The sequence below is a fragment of the Heterodontus francisci genome, chromosome 41 (genome assembly GCF_036365525.1).
Source record: "Heterodontus francisci isolate sHetFra1 chromosome 41, sHetFra1.hap1, whole genome shotgun sequence".
Taxonomy (NCBI): Eukaryota; Metazoa; Chordata; class Chondrichthyes; order Heterodontiformes; family Heterodontidae; genus Heterodontus; species Heterodontus francisci.
The window spans coordinates 25,680,819-25,708,286 of NC_090411.1; the positions used below are offsets into that span (position 1 = coordinate 25,680,819).

General features: G+C 46.8%; 1 protein-coding gene across 1 annotated transcript in view; it reads left to right on the top strand.

The window, feature by feature from the left end:
• tmem184ba (transmembrane protein 184ba) overlaps nucleotides 1-25,548 on the top strand; it is a 107,431-nt gene extending 81,883 nt beyond the window's left edge. Inside the window, exons 4-8 of the mRNA XM_068019911.1 lie at nucleotides 2,206-2,399; nucleotides 6,644-6,735; nucleotides 10,046-10,215; nucleotides 14,828-15,022; nucleotides 20,868-25,548. Of these exons, the coding sequence (XP_067876012.1) occupies nucleotides 2,206-2,399; nucleotides 6,644-6,735; nucleotides 10,046-10,215; nucleotides 14,828-15,022; nucleotides 20,868-21,106 (890 nt within the window). The 3' untranslated portion in view covers nucleotides 21,107-25,548. The remainder of the gene's footprint in view (nucleotides 1-2,205; nucleotides 2,400-6,643; nucleotides 6,736-10,045; nucleotides 10,216-14,827; nucleotides 15,023-20,867) is intronic.
• Nucleotides 25,549-27,468: the final 1,920 nt, after the last annotated feature.

The following is a 27,468-nucleotide window of genomic DNA, read 5'->3' on the forward strand; positions in this document are numbered from 1 at the left end:
TGCTTCCCCAACCCCCTCCCTCACCAAAGGTAGCAACACTGCAAAGAACTCAGTGTTGTGGAGGCTTGAACCTGTATCTCTGTCGCAAAATGTGCTGCTGGTTTCACAGTTTGAAATACTGGATGATCAGACTGAATGCAATTGAGTTGCTAAGGTGACAGTGAGGGAAGTTGGTTCATTGATAACCCCATAGCCGCCATTGACTGTGCTTTCACAAACTGGGTTTATCTTGAGGCTGTAGGGAAAACTCCAATTATGGTTGGCATTTGACCCAAGAGACTTCCATGTTACTCTAACTTATATAAAAGCAAAATACTGCGGATGCTGGTTCCAGCATTTCTTGTTTTTATTTGCCCTAACTTATGGCAGGTTTAAATAAAAGTAGACAGAGACAAAAATGTTCCCTTAAGCTGATAGCAGAAGAACTAAGGAACACAGATTTTAAGATTTTGGGCAAGATGGGAGATGTGAGGAAGAACTTTTTTTTTTTTTACACAGTGTGTGGTAATGACCTGGAACTCTCTGCCTACGAGGGTGGTGGAAGCGGAGAAGATCAATGATTTCTAAGGAAAGTTGGACGGGCCTTGAGGGAAATAAACTTGTAGGGGTACAGGGATCGAGCAGAGGAATGGGACTGATTGAATTGCTCCACACGCAGTGGCATGGACTCGATGGGCCGAATGGCCTCCTTCTGTTGCAAGAATATCTCTGACTCCTGAGGTACTGAGCCCCTTTAGCTGACTGATTTTAACATTTTCCCCTCAAAATGCAAGCTGGATTGTAGAGGTTGCCTAAAGTGAACAGGGTGAAATCTCCTTTGGCAGACTCGGTGTTCTGATAACTGAGGAAGAGCAAGCCTGCATCGTTCCAAGGCTGCTGATCGACCAACATAACCCATTGATTGGCGTGGGGGAGGTGGGGATTCGGCCTGTAGGTGACAATTTTTCCCCTGTGGCCTTCAGCCAATACTTTACCGAGTAGGAACAGGAGTGGGGCCATTCAGCCCCTCAAGTCTGCTCTCCCATTGAATTGGATTGTGACGGATCTGTACCAGAACTTAATTTACCCACCTTATATCCCTTGATACCCTTACCAACAACAATCTGCCCATCTTGAAAGCTCCAATTATTCTGCCAGCATCCATGGCATTTTAGGGCAGCGAATCTCAGATTTTTACTGCTCTCGTGCTTCATGATTTCCCTCCTGAATGGCCTAGCTCTAATTAAAATTACATCCCCATGGAGTGGTCGGGACAAGCAGTGGGAAGCTTACCAAAACTCTACTCAAACTGGTTCAACCCCATCAATACACCTACTCGCACTTGCTAAAGGAGAGCTTCCTTAAACCTTAGCTCTTCCCAAGTAAGTGGAGTGTGTCCTTATGAAGAGAGCGCGGAAACTCTCACTTTGGAGCAGGAAGACGGAGGTTTCTTGCGCTTTGGGTCGGGAGCCCAACATCGGGGGCAAATGCAGGTCCCGACCCCGCAATGTGTCAAGAGCAGTCACCCAACGGTGACCTTTGCCTTGATTGGCCAATTAGTGGCCACAGGGCATGCTCATCGTGCAATTAAGGCCAGCAGGGACGGGCTTTCTGAGCTGGAGGGCCACTAGGAGGTGCTTCAGCTTGGAAGGAGCTGCAGCCAGCTGTTGCAGCTAAGGGAGGAGAGGGCGCCTCCATCTGTAGGTGCCCTCACAGCATTTTTCAAAGTTTTGAATTTTAAAAATGCCCATAGCTGCCTGACCATGATTGTGGAGGGGAAACCCCTCCTTAGGGCGGCCGCAGCTGTACCCAAATAGGCTGGCAGGGGGGTCCTTGGAGTGTTTCTGAAGCGCTGGCCCTTGTCCCGCCCCCTTTCACATGGCAAAACCTCTACAATCCAGCTTTCATTTTGAGGGAAGAATGCAAAGTCAGTCAGCTAAAGTTGGGAAATTCCAGTCGACCTCTGATAATGGGCCTCTAATTTGCCTCAGTTGGCTCCCCACCACTTGTGTGTGGGTAGCTGTTTCGCTACGCCCCCCCCCCGCCAAATCCGGCCTCTGGAAAAGTGGCTCGGGAGTGGGATGGTGCCAGCATGTTGGCTGGCGACACCACATTAAGTGCCTACCCCCTTATCGGGGCAAAGATCCTGCCCAGAGTCTCTACTTGATGTGGAGCTCTCAGTAGTTTGGTTTGAAGACTCTTGGCGACTGGATCTCTGTTTGAAAGGCATGCAGCTTATCAGAGAGAAGTTCTTTGAGGTTGCCCAGAGTCCATCTGCAGTAATTTGTCAAAATCTCCCCGCCGTTCCCTGGAAGTATTCTAACCGGGACTTTCTCTCTTCCAGGTCCAGCTGTATGTACGGGACCTGCTGTCTCTGGGGAAAAACATACTCCATTGGATTTCTACGCTTCTGCAAGCAGGTACAGTGCACTTTGAACCTTGACCCCAGTGCTCCCGGGTCATTTTTTTTTTTTTAGATTAGAGATACAGCACTGAAACAGGCCCTTCGGCCCACCGAGTCTGTGCCGAACATCAACCACCCATTTATACTAATCCTACACTAATCCCATATTCCTACCAAACATCCCCACCGTCCCTATATTTCCCTACCACCTACCTATACTAGTGACAATTTATAATGGCCAATTTACCTATCAACCTGCAAGTCTTTTGGCTTGTGGGAGGAAACCGGAGCACCCGGAGAAAACCCACGCAGACACAGGGAGAACTTGCAAACTCCACACAGGCAGTACCCGGAATCGAACCCGGGTCCCTGGAGCTGTGAGGCTGCGGTGCTAACCACTGCGCCACTGTGCCATTGCTGGGTTTTTACGGCAGAACCAGCATGCTCTTTTCTGGTGTATTTGTTCTTTCTCTGTTCTGTTGATCAAATTTTTCAAGTGGCACACATCCCATTATCCCTCAGGAATGCAGAGGGATGATGGACCGTAAGCCAAGATCCACGATTCCCTGCATGCTGAGCTCCACTCTTCTACCATGGCATCTGCAATCGGTTGGCTTTCCTCTCCTTCCTCTTCCCTGAGGAGGAATGAACTTTGCTGAATCACAGGTTACAGTGATGCCCCTCAATTGGGCAAGGAGCTCAAGACTCAATGGGCATCTCTGTTAAAGAAGGGCAGGGGTCAGGTCATGTTACACTGTCAGTGCTTGTATGCAGAAACCGTTTTTGTTCTTCCATGGATAAGTAAAGAATGGGCAAGAAATACAGTCCTTTTTAAGTTTCATCAGCTAAAGATACTGCTTCAGCGAAAGCTGCCTAATAGGTTCGGGAAACCCAAGATAGATATTTGGAAATACAGCAGAAAATGCTGGAAATACTCAGCAGGTCTGGCAGCATCTGTGGAGAGAGAAATCGAGTTAACATTTCAGATAGATGGCCCTTTGCCAGCACATTGCCATTTTGAAACGGGCAGAAACCCACAATATAGCCTCATTACTTAGCATTTTTTCTCCTGGTATGGAGCCAAGACCCAGTTTTGTACAAAATGCAAATGTCCCTGTTGATTCAGGCCTGATGCAAGAGCTGCAAAGTTATTTAAGATGCCTGCAGTGCTTTGAAAGTGTGATGTCTTGCTATATTCATCAGACCTCAAAGACTGTGTTGTGTTTTTTTTTGTTGATTTTACATCCAAGTTTGGAGTTGTCCTTTCACTGTAAAGCCCGGCTCGGGTCTGCAAACGAAACCCAATCCGACCCCGATCCCGACCCGGCCCGGCCCGAGACTTTCCATTTTTTTCCTGCACCCGACCCGACCCGACCATCAGTTAACCTACCTTCCATTTTTCACTTTGTTGCTTATCTGCACGAGCTTAAAATGACTGTAACAAAACCGCCTTTCCAGTCCAAAAATTACATTAACTTACCTGAGGTTGTGATAGAGCGTGTCCAACCTGACCCGAGCCTGAATGCTGGACCCGGAAGAGTGACCTGACCCGACTCGAACCCGACATATGTCGTCGGGTTTGGGTCGGGTAGTCGACCTTTACTTCACTGACTATAGGGTTTCCGCTTCCTGTATTGGTCTTTGATGGTTTTAATGCTAGATAGGCGACTTGGGTTCCATATTGAGAATCATTCCTGCACACTGACCAATAAATCAGACTGTGTCCTTGCCTGCCCAGTACAGAAAGGGAGCGAGAATATGCCATCAAACAGGGAGTCCTTGTACTCTGGCTTAGTGGCATACCTTGTGTCGCAGCGGCTAACTTCCTAGCCTCCGTGGGCATTCTAGGAAACCGTGACTCAGGCTATTAAGTTACATAACATTAAACGGGTAAATGAAAAGTGTTTGGTGCAGGCACAGTAAGATTACAAACTTTGCTATCCATCTAAGTGTTGAAAGGTGTTTCTCCTACACCACCTCCTACTTCATATCGCTTGGAAAAGCTACCCTGGAGCTACCGATCTACCTCCTGCCTCATCAATTTTATGTAGTTTAAAAGATGTGCTGAAACATGGGCACATTGGAGAAACTATCTTGTTCAGTTAGGCTAAACACCATTAGATATGGCAGTTCTAACCCAGGTAATGTTTGCAGACCTGGCCTGGGTAGATGTGAGCCATGTATAGGTCGGCTATTGACCCATGTGAACTAGTCAAGCCACTACTGTTGGATTGGTTCCCATCACAGTACAATGACATTGAAAACATGCAGACCAAGGCATTCCTGAACTCTCTGTCCCTATCTTGCCCTGAGCTGTGAACATTAGCCAGACAGGAATGTGAATTACACCAGCCAATTAGAACATTTGCCCAGCTGGTCTGTGCTAGTGTTTATACTTCACATGAGTCTCTTTCTTGCCTTTCATCTACCTTATCTCGGCCTTCCAGTATATCCTGCTATTCTCTCTCGTTAATGTGTCATCTGAAAGCATCTATGCGATTTGCCTCACAGCAGTACTGAGTTCCACATTTTAATCACAGAGTAAAGAAATTTCACCTTATTTCCCTAATGGATTGACTAGTAATTAAATGTATTTATGGCCCCCGCTTACTAAAAGGCGCACAATGATCAACTTTGACCCTGGGATCATTGCGAAGTAAAGTATCTAATTGTTAGCCCAACAGAGATGAATTACAGTGCAGAAGGAGGCCATTCGGCCCATCGTGTCTGCAACGGCTCTCCGAATAAGCATTTTACCTAGTGCCGTTCCCCCGCCTTCTCCCCATAACCCCGCACATTCTTCCTTTTCAGATAAGTATCTCATTCCCTTTTGAATGCTTCAGTTGAACCTGCCTCCACCACACTCTCAGGCAGTACATTCCAGATCCTAACCACTCGCTGCGTGAAAATGCTTTTCCTCCTGTCGCTTTTGCTTCTTTTACCAATTACTTTAAATCTGTGCCCTTTCGTTCTCGATCCTTTCATGAGTGGGAACAGTTTCTCTCTAGCTACTCTGTCCAGACCCTTCATGATTTTGAATATCTCTATCAAATCTCCTCTCAGCCTTCTCTTCTCCAAGGAAAAGAGTCCCAATTTCTCCAATCTGTCTTCATAACTGTGGTTCCAAGGATGAGAAACTTTTCTTGTGAATCTCTTTTCTGTACTCTCTCCACATCTTTCCTAAAGTGCAGAGCCCGGAACTGGACGCAGTACTCCAGCTGAGGCCAAACTAATGTCTTATACAAATTCAACATAACTTCCTTGCTCTTGTACTCTATGCCCCTATTAATAAAGCCCAGGATACTGTATGCTTTATTGACCGCTCTCTCAACCTGTCCCGCCACCTTCAATGACTTATGTACATATACACCCAGGTCCCTCTGCTCCTGCACCCTCTTTTAGAATTGTACCCTTTTATTTTATATTGTCTCTCCGTGTTCTTCCTACCAAATTGAATCACTTCACATTTCTCCGCATTGAACTTCATCTGCCACTTGTCCGCCCATTCCATCAACTTGGCTATGTCCTTTTGAAGTTCTACACTATCCTCCTTGCAGTTCACAATGCTTCCAAGTTTCGTATAATCTGCAAACTTTGAAATTGTGCCCTGTACACCAAGGTCTAGATCATTAATATATATCAGGAACACTGACCCCTGTTCAGTTGTGTGCTAGTTTAATGGACATTAACCTGCTGATAATTTTACACAAATGTGCTAATCAGTGCAGCACCAGAGCAAGTTAAATCCCTATGCTTTGGATTCAGTTGCTATATGCCAACAGCTTCCTGTGTGTTGCTTTGGTCTATCACACCAGCGCCACTTTTCATGTTGGTAGCGCAGGAAGGAGTGTATGGTCTTATAAACATAAGAAATATATTCGCAGTTTTGTACTTTCCAGATTATAGATCGATGCACCCTCTGTAGATTAAATGTATCAGGTAACGACTTTATAACCTCAAACCTGTCCTAGAACAGTTATTTAATGGGAAGCTAGATGAGGGAGTAAAGGATGGAAGGATTTGCTGATTGGGTGAGGGTAGGAGGAGGCTCGTGTGCAACATCAACACCGGCAGAGACCAGTCGTGCCAAATGTCCTGTTTCTGTGCTGGAGACTCCATGTAAAGATGCAGAACAGTCTGGGTCATTGACGTGTACTTGCCTCTTGTACTTGATCTTAAATCTGTTGGATTTCCTTTGGGTGGCCACACTTTGACCTGTCTCCTTCTGATCATCAAAGCTGAGTCTGCTGTTGTTCACAGGCGACCCTCCAGTTCTGTGTGGTGAAACCCCTGATGGCCATCGTCACCGTGATTCTCCAGGCTTTCGGCAAGTACAAGGACGGTGACTTCAAGTGAGTAAAGCACTAACTGTAACTTTATCATTTGAACATTTCTCCCCCTCATAAATGTACTGAATTATACTCTGGAGACACTGCTTCACTGGGTGTTAACTAGAGGTATGGGTCTGTGGGAGGGACTGTTGCAGTGGTGCTGGGTACTTTTTTTTTTATTTGTTGCTGGGATGTGGGTGACGCTGGCCAGGCCAGCATTTATTACCCATCCCTAATTGCCCTTGAGAAGATGGTGGTGAGCTGCCTTCTTGAACCGCTGCAGTCCATGTGATATAGGTCCACCCACAGTGCTGTTAGGAAGGGAGTTCCAGGATTTGACCCGGCGATAGAGTTCCAAGTCAGGATGTTGTGTGGCTTGCAGGGGAACTTGGTGGTGTTCTCATGCATCTGATGTCCTTGTCCTTCTAGATAGTAGAGGTCGTGGGTTTGGAAGGTGCTGTCGAAGGAGCCTTGATGCATTGCTGCAGTGCATCTTGTAGATGGTACACACTGCTGCCACTGTGCATCGGTAGTGGAGGGAGTGAACGTTTGTGGATGGGGTGCCAGTCAAGCTGGCTGCTTTTGTCCTGGATGATGTCGGGCTTCTTGAGCGTTGTTGGAGCTGCACCCATCCAGGCAAGTGGAGAGTATTCCATCACACTCCTGACTTGTGCCTTGTAGATGGTGGACAGGCTTTGGGGAGTCAGGAGGTGAGTTACTCACCGCAGGATTCCTAGCCTCTGACCTGCTCTTATAGCCATGGTATTTATATGGCTACTCCTGTTTCTGGTCATTGGTAACCCCCAGGATGATGGTGGGGAACTCAGCGATCGTAATGCCATTGAATGTCAAGGGGTGATGGTTAGATTCTCTCTTGTTGGAGATGGTCATTGCCTGGCACTTGTGTGGCGCGAATGTTACTTGCCACTTATCAGCCCAAGCCTGGATATTGTCCAGGTCTTGCTGCATTTCTACACGGACTGCTTCAGTATCTGAGGAGTTACGAATGGTGCTGAACATTGTGCAATCATCAGCGAACATCCCCACTTCTGACCTTCTAATTGAAGGGAGATCATTGATTAAGCAGCTGAAGATGGTTGGGCCGAGGACACTACCCTGAGGAACTCCTGCAGCGATGTCTTGGAGCTGAGATGATTGACCTCCAACAACCACAACCATCTTCCTTTGTGCTAGGTATGACTCCAACCAGTGAAGAGTTTTCCCCTTGATTCCCATTGACTTCAGTTTTGCTAGGGCTCCTTGATGCCAAATGCTGCCTTGATGTCAAGGGCAGTCACTCTCACCTCACCTCTGGATTTCAGCTCTTTTGTCCATTTTTGAACCAAGGCTGTAATGAGGTCAGGAGCTGAGTGGCCCTGGCGGAACCCAAACTGAGCATCACTGAGCAGGTTATTGCTAAGCAAGTGTCGCTTGATAGCACTGCCGACGACACCTTCCATCACTTTACTGATGATTGAGAGTAGGCTGATAGGGTGTTAATTAGCGGGTTGGACTTGTCCTGTTTTTTATGTACAGGACATACCTGGGCAAATTTCGATATTGCCAGTGCTGTAGCTGTACTGGAACAGCTTGGCTAAGGTGCGGCAAGTTCTGGAGCACAGATCTTCAGTACTGTTGCTGGGATGTTGTCGGGGCCCATAGCCTTTGTGGTATCCAATACTTTCAGTCATTTCTTGCTATCACGCGGAGTGAATCGGATTGGCTGAAGACTGGCATCTGTGATGCTGGGGACTTCAGGAGGAGGCCGAGATGGATCATCAACTTGGCACTTCCGGCTGAAGATTGTTGCAAATGCTTCAGCCTTATTTTTCGCACTGATGTGCTGGGCTGCCCCATTATTGAGGATTTGAGGAGCCACCTCCTCCAGTTAGTTGTTTAATTGTCCACCACCATTCACGATGGATGCGGCAGGACTGCAGAGCTTCGATCTGATCCATTGGTTATGGGATTGCTTAGCTCTGTCTGTCGCATGCTGTGTTGTCCCATGTTGTAGCTTCAGCTGCTGACACCTCATTTTGAGGTATGCCTGGTGCTGCTCCTGGCATGCTCTCCTACACTCTTCATTGAACCAGGATTGATCCCCTGGCTTGATGGTAATGGTAGAGTGGGGGATATGCCTGACCATGAGGCTACAGATTGTGGTTGAGTACAATTCTGCTGCTGCTGATGGCCCACAGCGCCTCATGGATGCCCAGTTTGGAGTTGCTAGATCTATTCAAAATCTGTCCCATTTAGGACGGTGGTAGTGCCACACAAAACTGTTCTGGGGGTACTGTTCCAGTGGTGCTGGGTACTTGTGGGGTACAGCTCTGGGGGTACTGTTCCAGTGGTGCTGGGTACTTGTGGGGTACAGCTCTGGGGGTACTGTTCCAGTGGTGCTGGGTACTTGTGGGGTACAGCTCTGGGGGTACTGTTCCAGTGGTGCTGGGTACTTGTGGGGTACAGCTCTGGGGGTACTGTTCCAGTGGTGCTGGGTACTTGTGGGGTACAGCTCTGGGGGTACTGTTCCAGTGGTGCTGGGTACTTGTGGGGTACAGCTCTGGGGGTACTGTTCCAGTGGTGCTGGGTACTTGTGGGGTACAGCTCTGGGGGTACTGTTCCAGTGGTGCTGGGTACTTGTGGGGTACAGCTCTGGGGGTCTAGTTCCAGTGGTGCTGGTTCTTCACTGATACATTCTCAAATCTCCATTTCTCAAACGCACATTTGGTGATTCAATCACTTGTTGACACAAACACAGAGCATCACAGCCTCACCGGATTCTGTCCTTTAGCTGATGCACCCGCTTCTCCCCCTCACCCCCACCCCCAACATGCATTTTCCAGAGCGGAGGTCATTGGGCAGCAATCAATGGCAGAAATCTTGGTCACATTAACTCTCCTGCTACTTTGCAGCCAATTTCACATTGACCGAGTCAAAGATATTGGAAAAGGTGACTGACAGTTTGGGCCAAAGAAGTGGGTGTCGAGCAGGGCCTTGAAGGGAGAGGTGTAGGGAGGGAATTCCAGAGCTTGGGGCCTAGACTGAAGGCAAGGCCGCCAATGGTGGAGCGAAATGAGTGGGGATGATGTGCAAGAGGTCAGAGTTGGAGGAATGCCAAGTTCCTAAAGTCAGTGGCCGTTCTCCAGTTAGCTGCATATCAAGTCCCCGGGTGGCACAGGATCTCGGCGCTTTGCCCACATGCTGCTTTGCGATGCTGTCTGTGACTCTTGCTATTCTGCGCCAGAATTGTTGTCTGTAATTACAATAATGGTCAAGTGTTGGTTTATCGCTGAACGCTGTTTAACTATACTGTTTCCCTCCCTGCATCCAGCGTTGCCAGCGGCTACCTCTATGTCACCATCATCTACAACATCTCGGTCAGCCTTGCCCTCTATGCCCTCTTCCTCTTCTACTTCGCCACGCGGGAGCTGCTCAGTCCCTACAGCCCGGTGCTCAAGTTCTTCATGGTGAAGTCGGTCATCTTCCTGTCCTTCTGGCAAGGTGAGTGTTCCTGTCTTTGTTCCGAGAAGCAGGGGCGATGTCTTCACCAGCAGTCGGAAAGGACGGCAGAGGCAACTGTCCCTTTTCAAAAGGGAATTGGATAAAAACTTGAGAGGATTATGGGGAAAGAGCAGAGAAGAGTAAGACTAATTTGCGTGGCTCTGTCAAAGAGCCAGTGCAGGCACGATGGGCAGAATGGCCGATTCCTGTGCTGCATCATCCTATGATTGTGAAGAAAATGTATAATTTATGAAACTTGAACATTATTTTTCTTCGGGTTTCTTCATGGGTTGGGCAGCAAACAGACAAATGCCCCATTTCAAACTGAAAAGGGAGATGAGCTTTTGAATGGTGACGCCTTGGAAAGAGCAGACGCCCAGAGGGAGAAGGGAGACGACATCTCTTTGTCCCCACCCCAGACGTCTCTGTCTTTCCGTTTGGGTGTGAACAGATTGTGATCTTGGGGGGGGGGGGGGGGTTTCTCTGTCAATTGTTTTCCCCGGATCCATTCTCCTGTCCTGAGCCTCCCACTGAAGCGAGGGTCACAGTCCTGAGATGGGAACCTCGGCATTCCTTGCCCTCACCCCTCTCCCTCTGGGTGTCTATCCTTTCCAAGGTGTTGCCATTAAAAGCGCAACTTCCTTTTCAGTTTGTAATGTGATGTTTATCTATTCACTGTACAACCCGTGAAGAAACTTGAAGAAAAATAATAGTCAAAGAGAGACACAGCACTGAAACAGGCCCTTCGGACCACTGAGTCTGTGCCGACCATCAACCACCCATTTATACTAATCCTACATTAATCCCATATTCCCTACCACATGCCCACCTTTCCTCAATTCTCCTACCACCTACCTACACTAGGGGCAATTTATAATGGTCAATTTACCTATCAACCTGCAAGTCTTTGGCTGTGGGAGGAAACCCACGCGGTCACGGGGAGAACTTGCAAACTCCGCGCAGGCAGTACCCAGAATCGAACCCGGGTCCCTGGAGCTGTGAGGCTGCGGTGCTAACCACTGCGCCACTGTGCATTTTCTCTCGAATGATAAAGTACAGAATGGGGTCATTCGGCCCATTAAGTCCATGCCGGCTCTCCATGGAACTGTGCTGTCAGTCCCACTCCCCGGCTCGATCCCCATAGCCCTGTAAGTCTATTTCTCTCAGGTGGCCATGCAACTTATTCTTGAAGTCATTGATCGTCGCTTCCACCTTGTGGGCAGCGAGTTCCAGGTCATTACCACTCGCTGCATTTAAAAAAAAAATGCTTCCTGATATTCCCCTGGCATCTTTTCCCCAAAACTTTCAATCTGTCTCCCCTAGTATTGCACCATTTGTTAACGGGAACAGCTTTTCCTTGTCTAGCTTATCTAAGCCTGTCATAATCTTGTACACTTCTATTAAATCTCCCCTCAATCTCCTTTGTTCTAAGGAGAACAAACCCAGCTTTTCCACCTGACGTTGTAACTAAAATCCTCCATCCCTGGAACCATTTTGGTAAATCTCCTCTGCATCCTCTCAAGGACCCTCACATCCTTCCCGAAGTGTGGTGACTTGTATCCTGCAAGGTGCTCCGATAGAAGTGGACAGCTTTAATGAACCTGCAGAATACACTGAAGCTGACGGGTGCAGTGTGACTGTGATTTGAAGCAGAGGGCACCCTCTGCTGGCGGCAAGATGCATGACCACATTCCTGAGACTCCATTTTGGGAATCTTTCATTGTGGGAACGATAGCCGAAGAGGCTTTAAACACGCCCTAACCTGGCCAGCAGGAGCAGCAGCTCCACCAACACCACAACAATAAAAACAGGGTCCTTCACCCAGACCACCCGTGTCACGTGGCCCATTCTTTTCCTTAACCATTTTTTCTCCCTTGAGAACAAAGACTTGCATTTATATAGCACCTAATCAGGGTGTCCCATGCTGCTTTACAGCCAATGAAGTACTTTTCTGGAGGTGCAGTCGCTGTTGTAATGCAGGAAAACGTTCAGCCAGTTTGCGTACAGCAAGCTCCCATAAATACCAATGTGATAATGATCAGATAGTCTGTTTTTAATGATGTTCGTTGAGGAGGGATAAATATTGGTCAGGACATGGAGAACTCCCCTACTGTTTGAAATAATGCTATGGGATCTTTTGCATCTACCTGAGAGGGCAGACAGGGGCTCCTCATTTCAAAACACAGCACCTCCAACAGTGCAGTATTCTCTCAGTAATGCACTGGATTAGCCTGGACTATGTGATCAAGTCTTGAGTTGGACTTGAACCCACAACCTTCTAATCCAGAGGCAGGAGTGCTGCCCACTGAGCCACAGCTGACGCCTGAAAAACCTGTGTAAAATCTCAAAACACGTGTAAACTGAGCGTTTAAAACAGTCAGCTGGGCTTCACTGATGACTGAGGTGAGTCATTGCAACGTGTGTGTGTGCGCGTGAGAGAGAGATGGGGAGATTCAATTGCAGATCATGTAGGCTACTACAGTTAGCCTGAACACCCCACGTCAAAGGAAAGGAACTAGCTCCCAGTTACTATCTGTTTATTCCTGCTGAAAGTTGGATTTTGAGTGGGAATGGCTGGACCCTTCCTCCGTGAGGCAGTCTATTGAGGCTGGCACATGGAGAGTGGGTGCGAAGGATGGGCTGCAGCACAAGCCGCTGGGAGATTTGCCTTTAAATTGTCAGCACCCAGCCCGAAAGAGTTAGACCAGTGTTTAATGGAAGGGTATATGAGCATTCCCAGGTATTCCCACATTCCCTGAGTATACGAGCATTCCCAGGCACTGTGGTAGCTGTGGGGAGATGGTATAGTGGTAATGTCACTGAACCTGGGGACACGGGTTCAAATCCCACCATGGCAGCTGGTGGAATTTAAATTCAATTAATTAATAATTTCAATTAATTAATTTTAAAAAAACTAGTGACATGAAACTATCATCGATTTGTCATTAAAAACCCATCTGGTTCACTAACGTCCCTCAGGGAAGGAAATCTGCTGTCCTTACCCGGTCTGGCCTACATGTGACTCCAGAGCCACAGCAATGTGGCTGACTCTTACCTGCCCTCTGGAATGGCCTAGCAAGCCACTCAGTTGTTGAGGGCAATTAGGGATGGGCAACAAATGCTGGCCTTGCCAGCGGCGCCCATATCCCATGAAAGAATAAGAGAAAAACACTCGGGCAGCCCCCTCCAGATTGCCTCTTTTAAAATGCATCTGATCTCGATGGAGCCTACACTTTACCTAAGCAGAAAATACCTTTCTTAAAAAAAACAATCTTCCATTCCCTTCCCAAACCAAAGCAATCTTCACCCAGGCCCCTTTGCTAGCGTTCTTTTGACCACTGGGGGGTGTATGAGAGCAGCCTTGGTGCTTTATGAAGTGAAATAAGCTACCAGGCAGTGTGGTACTTTAACCACATCTTCCCTCTTGCTAAAAGGTGTTACTTCCTTGCTAAGGTGCAGTTCCACGGGCACTGGCTGCCCTCCCATGTGACCTTTAATGATGAATGAGTGGCGGAAGATTATTCAACTGCAAGAGGCTTCGCTGCTGAGGCCAGCCCAGTTCTTGCCTCAGCCGTGCTCTGGAGTGAGGAAACCTGCCTCGCGTCCTTTTTCACTAACTGCAGTTATGCCATCCTGATTGAGATCAGCTGACACTGCCCAACCAAGAATCGAATCAAGGCCCTTCTGGGCTTTTATTAATGCAGTGTGTTGATGAACAGGATAGACCAGAGGTATAAAGTCAATCTTCAAGTGTCAGCCATGGCACAGGGGTAGCACTCTTGCCTCTCGAGTTAGAAGGTTGTGGATTTTAGAGAGTTGAGCGCAAAAAAAAAAGCTAGGCTGATGCCTCACTGTAGTACTGCCGCAGTACTACAGTCAGAGGTGCCATTTTTGGTTGAGATGTTTAACTGAGGCCTCTTCTGCTCTCTAGGGTGGACGCACAATATCCCATGGCGCTATTTCAGAAAGGAGCAGGGGGCGTGCTCCCCGGTGTCCTGGCCAATAATCTTACAACCAACATCAATACAACAGATCTCTGGTCATTATCACATTGCTGTGTGTGGGAGCTTGCTGTGCACAAATTGACTGCTGCGTTTCCTACATTGCACCAGTGACTACACTTCAAAAGTACCTCATTGGCTGTCGAGTGCTGTGGGACGTCCTGAGGCTGTGAAAGGAGCTATATAACTGCAATTCCTCCCACCCCTGGGCACCTTCTGCAGTCCCATGTCCCAAACTCTGTTCTTTGATTCTCGACTTTGGCCTGTTATCTCATTCGCTCCCCCACCAGCTGTAGCTGAGCGGTCAGCCATTTGGCCCTACTCTCTCCAACTCTTTTCCCCCCCCCCCCCCCCCCCCCCGCCTCTCTAAATCATCTGTCTTCCTTTCATGCCTTTAAAAGCTTCCCTGAAAGCTGTGCCTCTCTGAGACCGCTCCCCCCCCCCACCGTTAATGCTACTCTTATCTGTTCATCCTCCAGGAGATGCCTGGGCATTGTTTGAGAGTAATTGATATTTAGATGTGTCTCCCCATGGGGGCGATGGCGTTGCAATCTCTCTCTCCCAGTTGGCGGTCTTATTTATTTATTTTGCGGGTGTGCCTTTTCCTTCAGGCATGCTGCTGGCCATTCTGGAGAAGTGCGGGGCCATTCCGAAGATCGACTCGGCCGAGGTCTATGTGGGTGAAGGGACCGTTGCCGCGGGCTACCAGAACTTCATCATCTGCATCGAGATGTTCTTTGCGGCCATTGCACTGCGTTACGCTTTTACCTCCAAAGTTTACGGGGACAAGCGAATAGACTCGCAAGGTAAACGTGACTAGGACCTGGTCAAATAATGGGCAGACTCCCAGTATGGTTGGCGTTCAAGGGAATTACTGTAATACAAAAAAAGATTGTTGAATAACATTGTTAGTAATACAATGCCAGGGTGGGCACAAACAAACGTACTTTGCCATAAAGTATTTTCTATCTCGCGTGTCAGTGAATGTTCTAGAGGCTTCAAGGCCCTCCGTCCCAGCTGTGCCGCTCCTCCACTTTGCCCACGTGGTAAGAACATGTCTCTTGCTAGTGTGACTTTGGAGCCAACTACAAGAAGGCAAACTTCGCACTTCAACACCAACACCAAGTATGTTTTGCAGTAACAGACCTGAATATTGTGTCCAACCAAGTCTAGACACAACAGTGGGCTGAATTTTACAGACCCCCCGATGTTGTGGGGTGGGGGGGGGGGGGGGGGGGGGGGAGTGCCGGAAAATCTCTCCGAGAGAGGGCCGCCACGCACCCCGACACCGTGAGGGCCCGGTCCGATATTGCCGGTGGCGGCGAGGCCTCATGGCGGCGCCCTTCCCCCCCCCCCCCACCTCGCCCCCCCCCCCCCCCCCCCCCCGCTGTCACTTGATGACTGGACCGCCATTAAGGGTCAAAGTCATATCATTGGTGAAGGGCATGGTGGGAAGGGTTATAGTGTAAAGTTTATGCACTTTGTGGGGGGGGAAAGTTCAGCTGGAGGTAAGTGTTTTGGTGGGGGAGGGGAAGAGGGCAAGTAATTAATTCCATGATTACTGGGGGGGGGTTGGAGAGGGGCAAGATTAATTAATTTTTTTTAAAAATCAATGCATCTTTAAATATTTAAATTGAACGGCAAGACTCGAAGTCCTTTTAAAAATAGCATCTGTGCCTGTGCCCAGGCAGCTGACACCATTGCCAGGGATGGACAGCACTCCCCGCCCCCCCCTGCCTCTCTCCCCCCCCCACATCATTGGTGGTGGTCCACCCCGTCCCGGCTGTTTAAATGAGCCACCGTGCTTAATATCATGGTTCTGCGGCATGCGATTTGCACGGGCAGGCCGCCATTGTTTATGCCTGCCGCCAAAATCAGCGGCGGGAGTATAAATTTCAGCCCACTGACTTCTGAGCAGTAGACATATAGCAAAATAAAAGTTAATGTTTTCCCCCAGGTAGAGATGTAATATTGTCCAGTCCTTTCAAATCTGACTCTCGATACAAGTTGCTAAAAGGTTAAGAACTTTATAGAGCATCTATCACGAGCGCGGTTATTGTTAATTCACTATGGCATGACTAGTGTTATTATGATCAAAAACCCCAGAAAGGAAATAATCCCTTTTGAGAAAAACAGATGCCGACTTGTTTATCATTTTAAGATGTAACTTATTATCCTGACCTCCTTTGTCTCCCCTTCCCCTCTCAAGACGGTTTTGGCTACCTTATTTCACAATGTGGCCACAAAAAAAAAAATGCAAATCCTCTTGCCCTGCAGTTTCAGCAAAAAACCAAACCGTTCCGTCAGCTGAATTGTCCCCTGACACATGAAACCCTAAAGCAGTTGTGCTGGAAGGTCATTTCCCTGCTCTCGCTCTCCACAGGTGCTGCCTGACCACCTGAGTTTTTCCGGCATTTTCTGTTTTTATTGACCACAAAGTATCCTGGGCATGGTCAGCCTTTAACCATTTAATTAATTCTAGCTGCAGTATAAATCTATAAGCTATGTTTGAGGTCAAAAGAAGCCAAAAACCTGTTTGAGATGAAGCCAAATCCTAACCCTATGTATACGTGTATACACTAGGATATCTTGCATGTGCCTGGGTAGTTCTCAGCCTCTGCTCAGTACATCCAACTGTTGGGTGGCACATTGGAACACCACTCAAGTCTCTAGGCAGGTTTGCACTGGCTGAAGCTGACTTTGGTCACTCTGTGGAGAGCAGTGGTTTTGTTACTGGGCTAGTGATTCAGAGAACAGGAGTTCCAGTCGCACCAGGGCAGATTGAGATATTGTATTTTAGTTTTAAAAGAATCTGGAAATGAAGAACTGGGTACCAGTAAAAACGAGCATGAGGTTGTCAGATTGCGGTTTTTAAAAAAAAAACCCAGCTGGTTTGCGAATGCCCTTTAGGGAAGGAAATCTGCCAGGGCTTACCAGGCCTGGGCCCATATGTGACACTCGACTCACGCAGATGTGGTTACCTTTTAACTCTTAAGTGGCCTAGTAAATTGCTCAGTTGTATCAAACCGCAAGCAATGGTTAAGGAAGAATACCCCGAGAAAATGGTGAGACAGCTAGGGAGGGGCAATAAACACAGGTCTTGTCAGTGATGCCCACATCCCAAAAAACGAGAAAAACAACAACAAAAAAATCACCTTTAAAAGCTGCCCAATGTTAAACAGGCAGATGTCCATTCACCAAAATGAGGAAGCCGATAACAGTCGCTGATCCGCAACTGTTTTATTGTCAATTCATAGCTCAGTCCAAATATCTGTTCCCACTCTTCCCTTCTGAACATGGACAACTCCCTACTGGGCAAAAAACCCAGCCCTTAAGTGCAAAACCATAATGAGCATTACCTACTCTCTATTAACATCGAAATGAGTCCTGTTTAATTAAAGGGACCAGCATTTTCAATATGGTCACCCAATTGTACTTAAAAGTTTTTTTTGTATTTTTGTATCTGAGTTGTCAATGGCGAATGCTGTTTTTTTTTTTGGTGGGGGGGCAGGGTGGGGAAACCAGGGGTTCTTTCTCATTCTCTCACTCTCTCCCTTTCTCTGTCTCCTGCTTCTGCCAATCTTTCGCCTCGGATAGTCCTGGCATATGGGCCCTACGGTAGGTTAAATTTACCTCTTTTTGTTGCCAGATTTGATTCTTGCTCAGTGAATATTCTGTATTCTTGTCAGAATTCCTTAGTTCTCTCGTGGAAATGTTGGCACCCGATTGACCCAGTCAAAAGAGAGAAAGACTTGCATTTATATAGCGCCTTTCACGACCTTGGGACATTCTGCAGCTCTTTCCGGCCAGTGAAGGACCTTTTGAAGTGTAGTCACGATTATAATGCAGGAAATGTGGCAGCCAATTTGCGCACAGCAAGCTCCCACAAACATCAATGTAATGATGACTGGATCATTTGTTTTTAGCAAGCTCATTCAGAGAGAAATGTTGACCCTTAGTTTCTGACTGCTGAAATGCATGATAGGTCCTTGAAGGAAAAAAATGGGTTGATCTTTTGGCTTTCGACCCTCCAACAGAACTATTTGCTCGTAATCTTTTTTTGGTTAACGATCGGACCTTGCTTATCAAAATTATCGTGGAAAGAATTCCATTCGGAGCAATTACAGTGGGACGGGGCGATTGAATTGGGTTCGGGCAGTGGAACCAGTCTTGAGAGCCAGTACTAGTTTTTAACTCTTTCCCCCTGACCCCAGGTTTCCATCTGTGCCTTGCACATACAGCATGGCATGTTAATAATTGAATATTAATATGTTAAATAGAGGGAGGGTGCTGCCGACTCCATTGAGTGGAGCATCTGGAAGATTATAATGGGTTGATATAGTGAGTCTGTGTTCACACGCTTCTCTTCCCTCGGGGCTTCAATGAAAGCATTGACCCAGGGTTACTTCTGGATAACACCTGTCTGCCCCCTCGGGTGGATATAAAAGATCCCGCGGCCATTATTTTGAAGAGTTGCCGGAGAGTTCTCCCCAGGGTCTTCGTCGACGTGCATCACATGACCAACTTCAAAGAAACAGATTCCTTAGTCATTTCTCGCATTGCTGTTTGTGGGATCTTGCTGTGCGCAAACCGACCCCATTCCCTACAGTGGAACGGGGATTACGCTTCAAGGCGTGCTTAATTAGCCGCAAAGTGCTTTGAGGTATCGTGAGGTCATGGCTGGTGCTATGCAAATGGAAAGCAATCCGTCGTTTTGTGATAAACACAGCACCGTGCTAAATGATTTGTTTGTGAACTTGTTGGTTGATGGATGCCGGTAACGACACCAGGGAGAACTCCCCTGCTCTTTCTGTAGTGCTGTGGGATTGTTTGCGGCCACCTGAACGGGTGGCACCCCTGACAGTGTAGCACTCCCCCTGTACCACACTGCGTTAGGTGCTCAAGTCTCCAGCATGGGAGGCAGGGCTACTCTGGGTTAAAGTGTGGGACCATATACGTTGCGTGCATGTTGATATGAGTCTGATCAGAACTATTTGTTGTGGATTGTGGGATGATAATTGTGTTGAAATTACTGGTTAGTTTGTCTTGTGCTCCAGGTCTGACATTGCTAATTGCTCCCCAGCTATCTCTGGAATGTAGCACAAACTACACAGGGTGTAACTATGACACTCAGCCCTACTCTAGGACACTGCTTTCCTGAAATTTGATTATTAAATGGCTTTCCTTCTTCACAAATTAATATTTAAACTTGATTGGATTTGGCATGGCAAAATGAGATTTTATTTCCACTCACTCTTGGAATACGAAAATAATGTATTCGCAAGATGAGCTGTGTCACACAGGATCATATTTTACGGCACCAAAGAAGGTTACACGCTCTATTGTCGGTCATCTATTATCCAATTGCACTTCTCTTTTTTTAGCATTTCCTTTTAATTAAAAGAAAATGTTCTTCAAATATATATCCAACTCCATTTTAATAACGATCACCTCGACCACTGGCATCCTGTGGCCTTGTTTTCCCTGACCCCTCGCCGTATATCTGTGACCGTCAACCATTTTGCCCTCCTCCAGTCAGGCCTCTTGCACATCCTCGACTTCTTCACTCCACCATTGGTGGCCGTGCCTTCAGCTGCCTGGACCCTAAGCTCTGGAGTGCCCTCCCTCAACTTCTCCGCCTCCTCCTTTTTAAGACGCTCCCCAAAACCTACATTTGTGCAAGCATTTGGTTGCCTGTGCCAATATCTCCTGAAATGGTTCAGTGTCGAATAAAACTCCTGTGAAGCACCTTGGGAAGCTTTGACATTAAAGGTACTAAATAAATGAAAATTGATGACCTAACAACTCACTGTGTAATTTCTCCATTCGTTCCTTTAAACTTATGTGCTGACTCATTGACCCATGGAAGTAGATTTTCCCAATTTACTTTTATGAAAAGCCCTTCAGATCTCCTGTAACTTTATTATTGTTTTGCCTGCTCAGGTTTTAAATTTCACGAGTTATCAAGCGTCTGAAAACTTGCTCATTTTTCACAGAGCACACATGAGACATGCAAAGGCCTTTGCTGTTGCTGTCTGCTAAATTTAAACTTGCTGCCACATCTCAAACCACATCTCAGTAGACGTGAGCACAGAGCATGAAACTTCTCAAAATGTCACCCTTACCGGCACTGATTTGGCAATCTCCTGCGGCAAAGTCCTTAAAATAGAAGATGTGGAAATTGCGAAGCCTTTTGAGACAGAACCAATGTGCATTTAGCCCATTGGTCAATTGGGAGACTAAGTCACCCCTGACCTAGGAAGCACTTGATGTCTCCTTCAGACTGTTCCTCGTGCGTGTTTGTGGCCTAGCAGTGTGGGGATGGGTGATGGGGCTTGGGATAATCTCCAGGGTTCCCCAGTGACCTGCCAATCTCTAGTAAGCTAATAGGGGGGTGGGGGGGGGGGAACTGACCATTGAGACAGGCCATGTGTAACAACTCCCCTTTTAGCCCCTCACCTACCTTCTTCCCTTCCACTTTGTCCCCCTCTTCTCCACCCCACCCCACACACTCCTTTTGTGTAGAATCAATAGAAATCACTTGCTGTTTTATGAAAAAGAAATTAGTGACATTAGCGTCAAAAATGTAAGTGAATTCAAGTCCACATTGTTGCTGGGCTGACGTTCAAAGTTCCTCATTCCTCTTCCCAGGTCGCTGTGCGCCAATGAAGAGCATCTCCAGCAGCCTGAAGGAAACCATGAACCCACACGACATCGTCCAAGACGCCATCCACAACTTCTCACCGGCCTACCAGCAGTACACGCAGCAGTCGACCCTGGAGCATGGCACCCCCTGGCGCAACGGGCACATTGTGTCGCGGACGCACAGCTCCGCCAGTATCCGTGACACCGAGAAGACGCTTCTCCTCAGCTCGGATGATGAGTTCTGAGCCGGGTGGGTTAGGGGGTGGGGAGAATCGGCCAGTGCAATGAACCTCAAATGGGCGTGTTTCACAAAGTTGGGCTTTGCAAAAGGGGCGATGCCGGTTGAGAATTGCGCCAATTTTTGAGGTGACCGTTTTCCCTTCAGTCAGGGAGCATTTCAAGTAAAACAAGATATAATTCGAAATCTCTATAAAAATTCCCCATAACCGAAGGAGCTCGGTTTTTGCCTTTTTTAAAAAATTAATTTTAACCCATCGTTCTGCAGTCATTTGTGAATTACATTCCATTATCAAGATGCCTTGATGGATTGTTGCCTGAGTGAAGCATATCAACCGGTACATGCCAACTTGACGTTTTAAAAATGTGATTTTTAAATGTTGTGGGAATCTTATAGTCTACAACAGGATGGGCAGCTGTAACTGGGACAAAGGCAGCCTCTGATTAGTCCTGGTGAAGGTCGAGGGTACAGAAAGACTTGGAGGGGATCCGTGCTAGGTACTGCAGAGAGCTTAACATAGAGGTCTACCTGTGTATTAATGGCTGGCCCCAGCGGCAGCTTCCAGTCAGCACTGTTAGATTTGAGGGATGGGTTTTATATCCTTTTTGGAGTAGAAGGGAGATCAACAGGGTCCCTCGCTAGAATCTACGAGGGAAGCCTTGCTGTCCGATTATGTCGTGACTTTGAACCCATTTCTGAACTGACCTCTCTCGGAAGGGCTTTAACTGGAATTTTTCCATACCCCTTTGCCCCAGCTGAGAGTTGGACTGCATCAAGCTCTCTGCAGATACCAGGGCCCATCTGCTTCTTGGTTCCGTGAGCAGAAGGGTACCGTCTCCCCTCCATGTTGCTCACGCTGCCTTTCCCCCTCCCCTCACCCCCCCCCCCCCCCCCTCCAATCACATGGCCCTTTTCCCACATGTGATCCACAGGGCGTGAGCATGATCACACACTTGCCGAAACTTTGCGGTTCTTCAGACTTGTCTCAGAATGAGCTGCCGTGGTCACCCATCCAGCTGTGTTGCGATTTGGAGGGGTGGTCAACTGTGTTTTTTTTTGTCATGCTCATTTAGTGTTTTCTCATTTAACGCTCGTATTTATTAACACAAGCCGTTTGATTTGTAGGTGAAAACTGGATTCTCATGTTGAGCTTTTCTTTCTCAGGACTTGCCTGTAATGAGTGGCTAATACGATTCAACCAATGTAGAACTTTCAGATCACGCTTGGGGGAACAGCTAATTTTAACCAAAGCTGCCCATTGGGTGCAACACCCACCGAGAATAATAGCTGGCAGGGTGGAAACTCCTGTGTTCTACCCTGGTTTCGCGTCTGGTAGGATAGGTTAAAATGACCCCCCCCCACAAGGATAGCATTTGCTGTGTAACCTTCACCGGCGCGGATAACCTCGCGCAAAATTGGCAGGAAAATTGGGCTTTATTTCAATATCCGAATCTTTCCAGTCTAAACATTCAGTTGTGAACAATCAGCAGAGTAGCTGTAGTGACCAGGGTGCTAATGGAGATGCCCGTGATGGCCCTTTAGCCTGCTTTCTGTTTGCAGTGGTGACCTTAGTGACTGGCATGAGCAATTGGAGTGCCAGGGGGGTTGGGTCGGGTGGGAGTGTGCATTGTATATCCTTGGTACCTGGTGCGCTCAGTGCCAGTTAGCTCCAACTAACCATGTGAGGCAGACTTAGCAACTGGAAGACTGCGGTGGCATTCCCGTGGCAAAGACCAACACGGTAAGCAGACTGCAGTGGACATCTCCCTCCTTTCTGTAGGATGAGGTGAATAAATGTTCTGTAGTTCTGCACATTCACCTACTGGCATTAGAAGTGAGCAGTGTTGTATTTTTAATGATGTGTGTGGGGACATGCTATTTGTTGGAAGTTCAAAAAAAAAATCTTTCAAAGGATTATTAGCTGAACTTGTAAGTGTAATCGGGAGCTCCTTGTTTCTGAATGATTGCTCGTTCTCTGGTCGCATTCGCCCATCACAAAGTGTACCGGGCTGAATTCTAATTACTATCATTTCCATTACCTATTGAAGTTGACTAGTCATCTCTATAGTATGCACATTGTTCCAGTTTGTGTTCTGCATATAGTTTTTTCCTTTGATTTATACCCCATAAATATTTGCCTACCAAAAACCCTTTTTGAGTGTTTCTCCAGAAGTGAGCAACTTGTTCCATTTTCTTCTTTTGTGGAACGTGTGCAGCGACCCTGTTTTTCCTGCCACCCCTCCGCCTGCTCCCCCCTCCTCCCCAATCGGAATTCATGACGACCTTTTAAAACACGCTCAGAGGGTTTGAGCCTCTTTGCTGTTCTAGAGAGGCTTGTCTAAAGCACTGTACATGGTATCCGTTGCCCCAGGGTGTGTCTTTACTGGAATAAGATGACCTTCGATCCTGCCTTCAGCAAAAGGCCCAGAAGTTTCTTTTAAATGATCCCGTCTCGGTGGGCTCAAGTCTCGAAAGTGCTACATCTCGTACCTTAACAGCCGGCTTAAACCTTTGCCCCCCCGATCTTGTGTTTTCCTTCTGGATCAGTGTTGCCAAATCAACTAGCCCATGCCAAAATGTGACTCCACTGAAAGAAGCCGCCTCCCTGTACGACCCCTTTTGTAGCCATCGTCGCAGGGAATCCAATATCCTTTTTTTTTCTTAAAAAAAACATCAGCAATTATGTGCCACCTTTTAAATTTTTTTATGCCTTTTTTGAGGTAATGTGCATTTTTCCATTGTTTCCTACCAGTGTATTTCTGGGTTTCTATATACACCTGGTATCCACTTTAGCACTTAACTTGTCATTTTGAGTCAAAAGCTGGTGTGCAAAAGGAGTCTACAAATGCACACTCTCTTAACTACTACTGGAAGGTTGTCTTTATTTAAAAAAAAAGTGGTGCGTTGTCCTAATTTAAATCAATAATTATTTAAACAAGTAAATCTTTGGCAAGTGGGCATTTTACCCCAGGGCATTATTTACGCTGGTAAATTTACTCTTAAAGACGAGTTTTTTTTTTGCCAAACTCTACTGCGATAAAAGTTGGAAAAAGATTTGACTCTGAAGGTGAAATGAGCTACTCCCAACACTGCACAGGATAAATTGATCCGCTGTTCTGTTAATGTAAGATTGACCATTCAAGGTGATTGTCTTTATTTTGTTTTGAACTGTGACTAAGATTTTGTACCATTCCATTGGCTTCCATGATGGCATTTATTTTTGGGGCGGGGTAAAGGGAAGGAGAGAGTTTGAATTATTTGGATCTCCAACGTCTGTTGTTCCTGCCAGACTTTGAGCTGGTAGCAGGCTCATGGGTTAAGAATGGGGAGATCCCCTGGACCACCACAAGCTTCTGAGGTTATCCTGAGCCTTCATGTTTGAAGCCAAGACCTCAACTGTCATACTAGCCCATTATTATCTTACATGCAGCCCCCCACCCACCACCTCCACCCCTCAATTTGTAACACTACCTGTGCCATTGAAGTGTACTAGGCTGCGGGAAAATTCTGATGGTCTTTCACACACCAGTTGCTGAGTTAGTGTGATGTTTTCCTCTAGCGTTGGCAGCTTAGAATGTAGAAATATGTTTTTAAAAGCACATTCTCTTATCTGATTTTTGCTCCCATTTCCTGTTGAGTTCCTTCGAAGGCTGCTTCCTCCTGACACACTTGAAACTTGGATTCCTTTTTTAGGAATAACATATTCCTTCTGCAATCTTCCTCAGTCTCCACCCTTTCAGGTTTAAAAACAGTTACTTGAGGAGAAATGCTGCCTAGTGGACCCATCTCCACATTGCGTTCTAGTTATTCACCATGTGCAAAAGGGATCAGTTATAGTTGAGGGGAGGCAGTGTTTAAAGATCGAGAAACCTCTTGTTTCCTCCTCGTGAACACATCCCAGTCTGTGGATGTAAATGGGTGCAGAACTGCTCTTATATAAAAGCAAAAAAGCAAAAACTGCTCTTGTTCCATGAGACATCCCGCATGTTTCTTTAAAACAAAAATGGGGGAAGATAGTCCTACACTTGTACAATGTTGGTGGGTTTGATTTTTCTTTTCTATGCCAAATGTTAGCTGCTGATCTCCCCTCTGCCCTTGGCCTAGCTGTACTTTTAATTAACTGTGCATGAGGAGTTTTTTTTTAACCAGTCAAACTGCGAGGCTCCTGCCTCCAGTTTTGCTCAGGAGCCTTCAGGCAATTGCCCCTTTCTAAGGTGCCTGGTGGCAGGGGCTTCCATTTAGTGGGGTGGTGGGGGGGGGGGGGGAGAACTCCTATTTATGGGATTGTGGTGTAATATTGTACATAATATACATATATATTGAAATAATGTATGATATAAAGATCTCAGATGACAGAAACACCTAGTTTTGTATCTTTAGCCATCATTTGTGTACATGAGCTCAACGAAGCTGTTTCTATTTTGGTTCTCGTGATGTTTCTCCTCCTATGAAAGTTAATAAAGATCTTATATAGATTGTCACTTCAGGTTGCTTACTCTGCTTTTGTAACTCGGGAATTAATTTGGGGGAAGGGTTGAGGGATGGGGGCGCTTTTTAAACCTGCTCCAATTTTCTTCAGTGTCCCATCAGCACTGCATGGGGTGGGGAAAGGGAAGGTAAGTGGGGGGAAATCTCTGGACAATCCATTGACCGTGTTATAAGATGGGCCTACTGGTGGCAGGGACTACCCACACCATCATTCCACTTGGAGCCTAGTTAACCATTCACTGATCCTGTCCAGTGCCCACACTTTCCAGCAGGGTTTACTGAACGCTGGCTGATTTTTTTTTTTTCTCTCCCTTTTTCTCTCCAAGCCTAGCGTCACTAAAGCCTATCTAGAACTCTCTACTTTCCTGCACCCCACCCCCCCCCCCCACCAGCTCCACACTCAAAGCTGAACACAGCAAAGGCTCTTCCTGGTCTGTGTTGCACCAGCATTTATTCACAGGTTCGAGAGAGGCTGTGCTCTACTACTTTCTGATGATTCCATTTTCCTTTTAATATTTAATGGCGAAGCAGGGTTTGAGGTACAGTCATTACAAAGTAAAGCTCTCCTCACTGCCTTCCTTTAATCAACATAAACATTCTCACTTTTCCTCTCGCCCTCTCTCTTCATTCTCTGTCTTTTTTCTCTGCCTCACATTCTCTCCCTTCTTCCTTTCTCCCCGTCTCTGTCTGTCTCACACATTGTTCACACTTATTGTCTTGCTTGCTCATTCTAACTTTTTTTTCAAAAAAAAGCAAACTGCTTCCTGCTGGTTGGGAAATGGTAACATTTCTGTTTCAGTTTCTCCCTCTTGCGATGACTCACTCATTTCTAAGTCCCACCCAACCTTGGCAACCACTCTGAAGGCACTTGTATTTGGGATTGGCTTCATAGAACAATGCCATTCTGGAGATGCCTGAGAAGGGGAAAGGTTAATTATGGCCTGGTGTTCAATCAGCTGGAATGATTTTTTTTCCCAGTTCGAAAGCCTGGATTAATCATAGAAACGGGAGTAGGCCACTCGGCCCTTTGAACTTATTCTACCATTTATTTAGATCATGGCTGAACATCATATTTACTTGCCTCGGTTCCATATTCCTTAATACGCTTGCCTAACAAAAAGCTATCACTCAGTTTTGACATTGTCAATCGACCCCCAGCCTCAACAGCTTTTTGGAGGAAGAGAGTTCCAGATTTCCACTACCCTTTTGCATGGTAATAATGCCTCCTGATTTCACCCCTGTAGCTCTAATTTTAAGGTTAAACCTCCTTGTTCTGGATACCCCACGCCCACAATCAGAGGAAGTAGTTTCTATTTGCCCTATTGAATCCTTTAATTATCTTAAGCACTTCAATTAGATCGCCCTTTTATTCTTCTGTACGTGAGGGGAATGCAATTCTAGTCAATCTACCTGTCCTCATTAAACCCCCTTAGCTCCAGTATCATTCTGGTGATCTGCACTTTACCCGCCTCCAAGCTTAGTGTATCCTTTCCAAGGTGCAGTGCCCAGGAATGAACACAGTACTCCAGATTTGGTCTAACCAGATCTTCATATAACTGTAGCATAACCTCCACCTCTTTATATTCCAGTCCTCTTGGTGAAAACTAACATTCCATTAGCCTCTTATATTTGTTTTCTGTATTTGTCCACTCAATCATTTCTGTAATGGACCCCTAAGTCTCTCTCTTTCTCCACTATTCCTACCTCATTACCATGTAGGAAATATTCTGCTCTGTCTTTTTAGATCCAAAGTGAATGATCCCACACTTCCCCACAACTCCAGCTGCCTCAGTTTTGCCCACCCACTTAATCTGTCAGTGCCCCTGTGAGATTACTACTCCCATCTACACCAACATGTCTCACAATATGTCATCAGCCTGG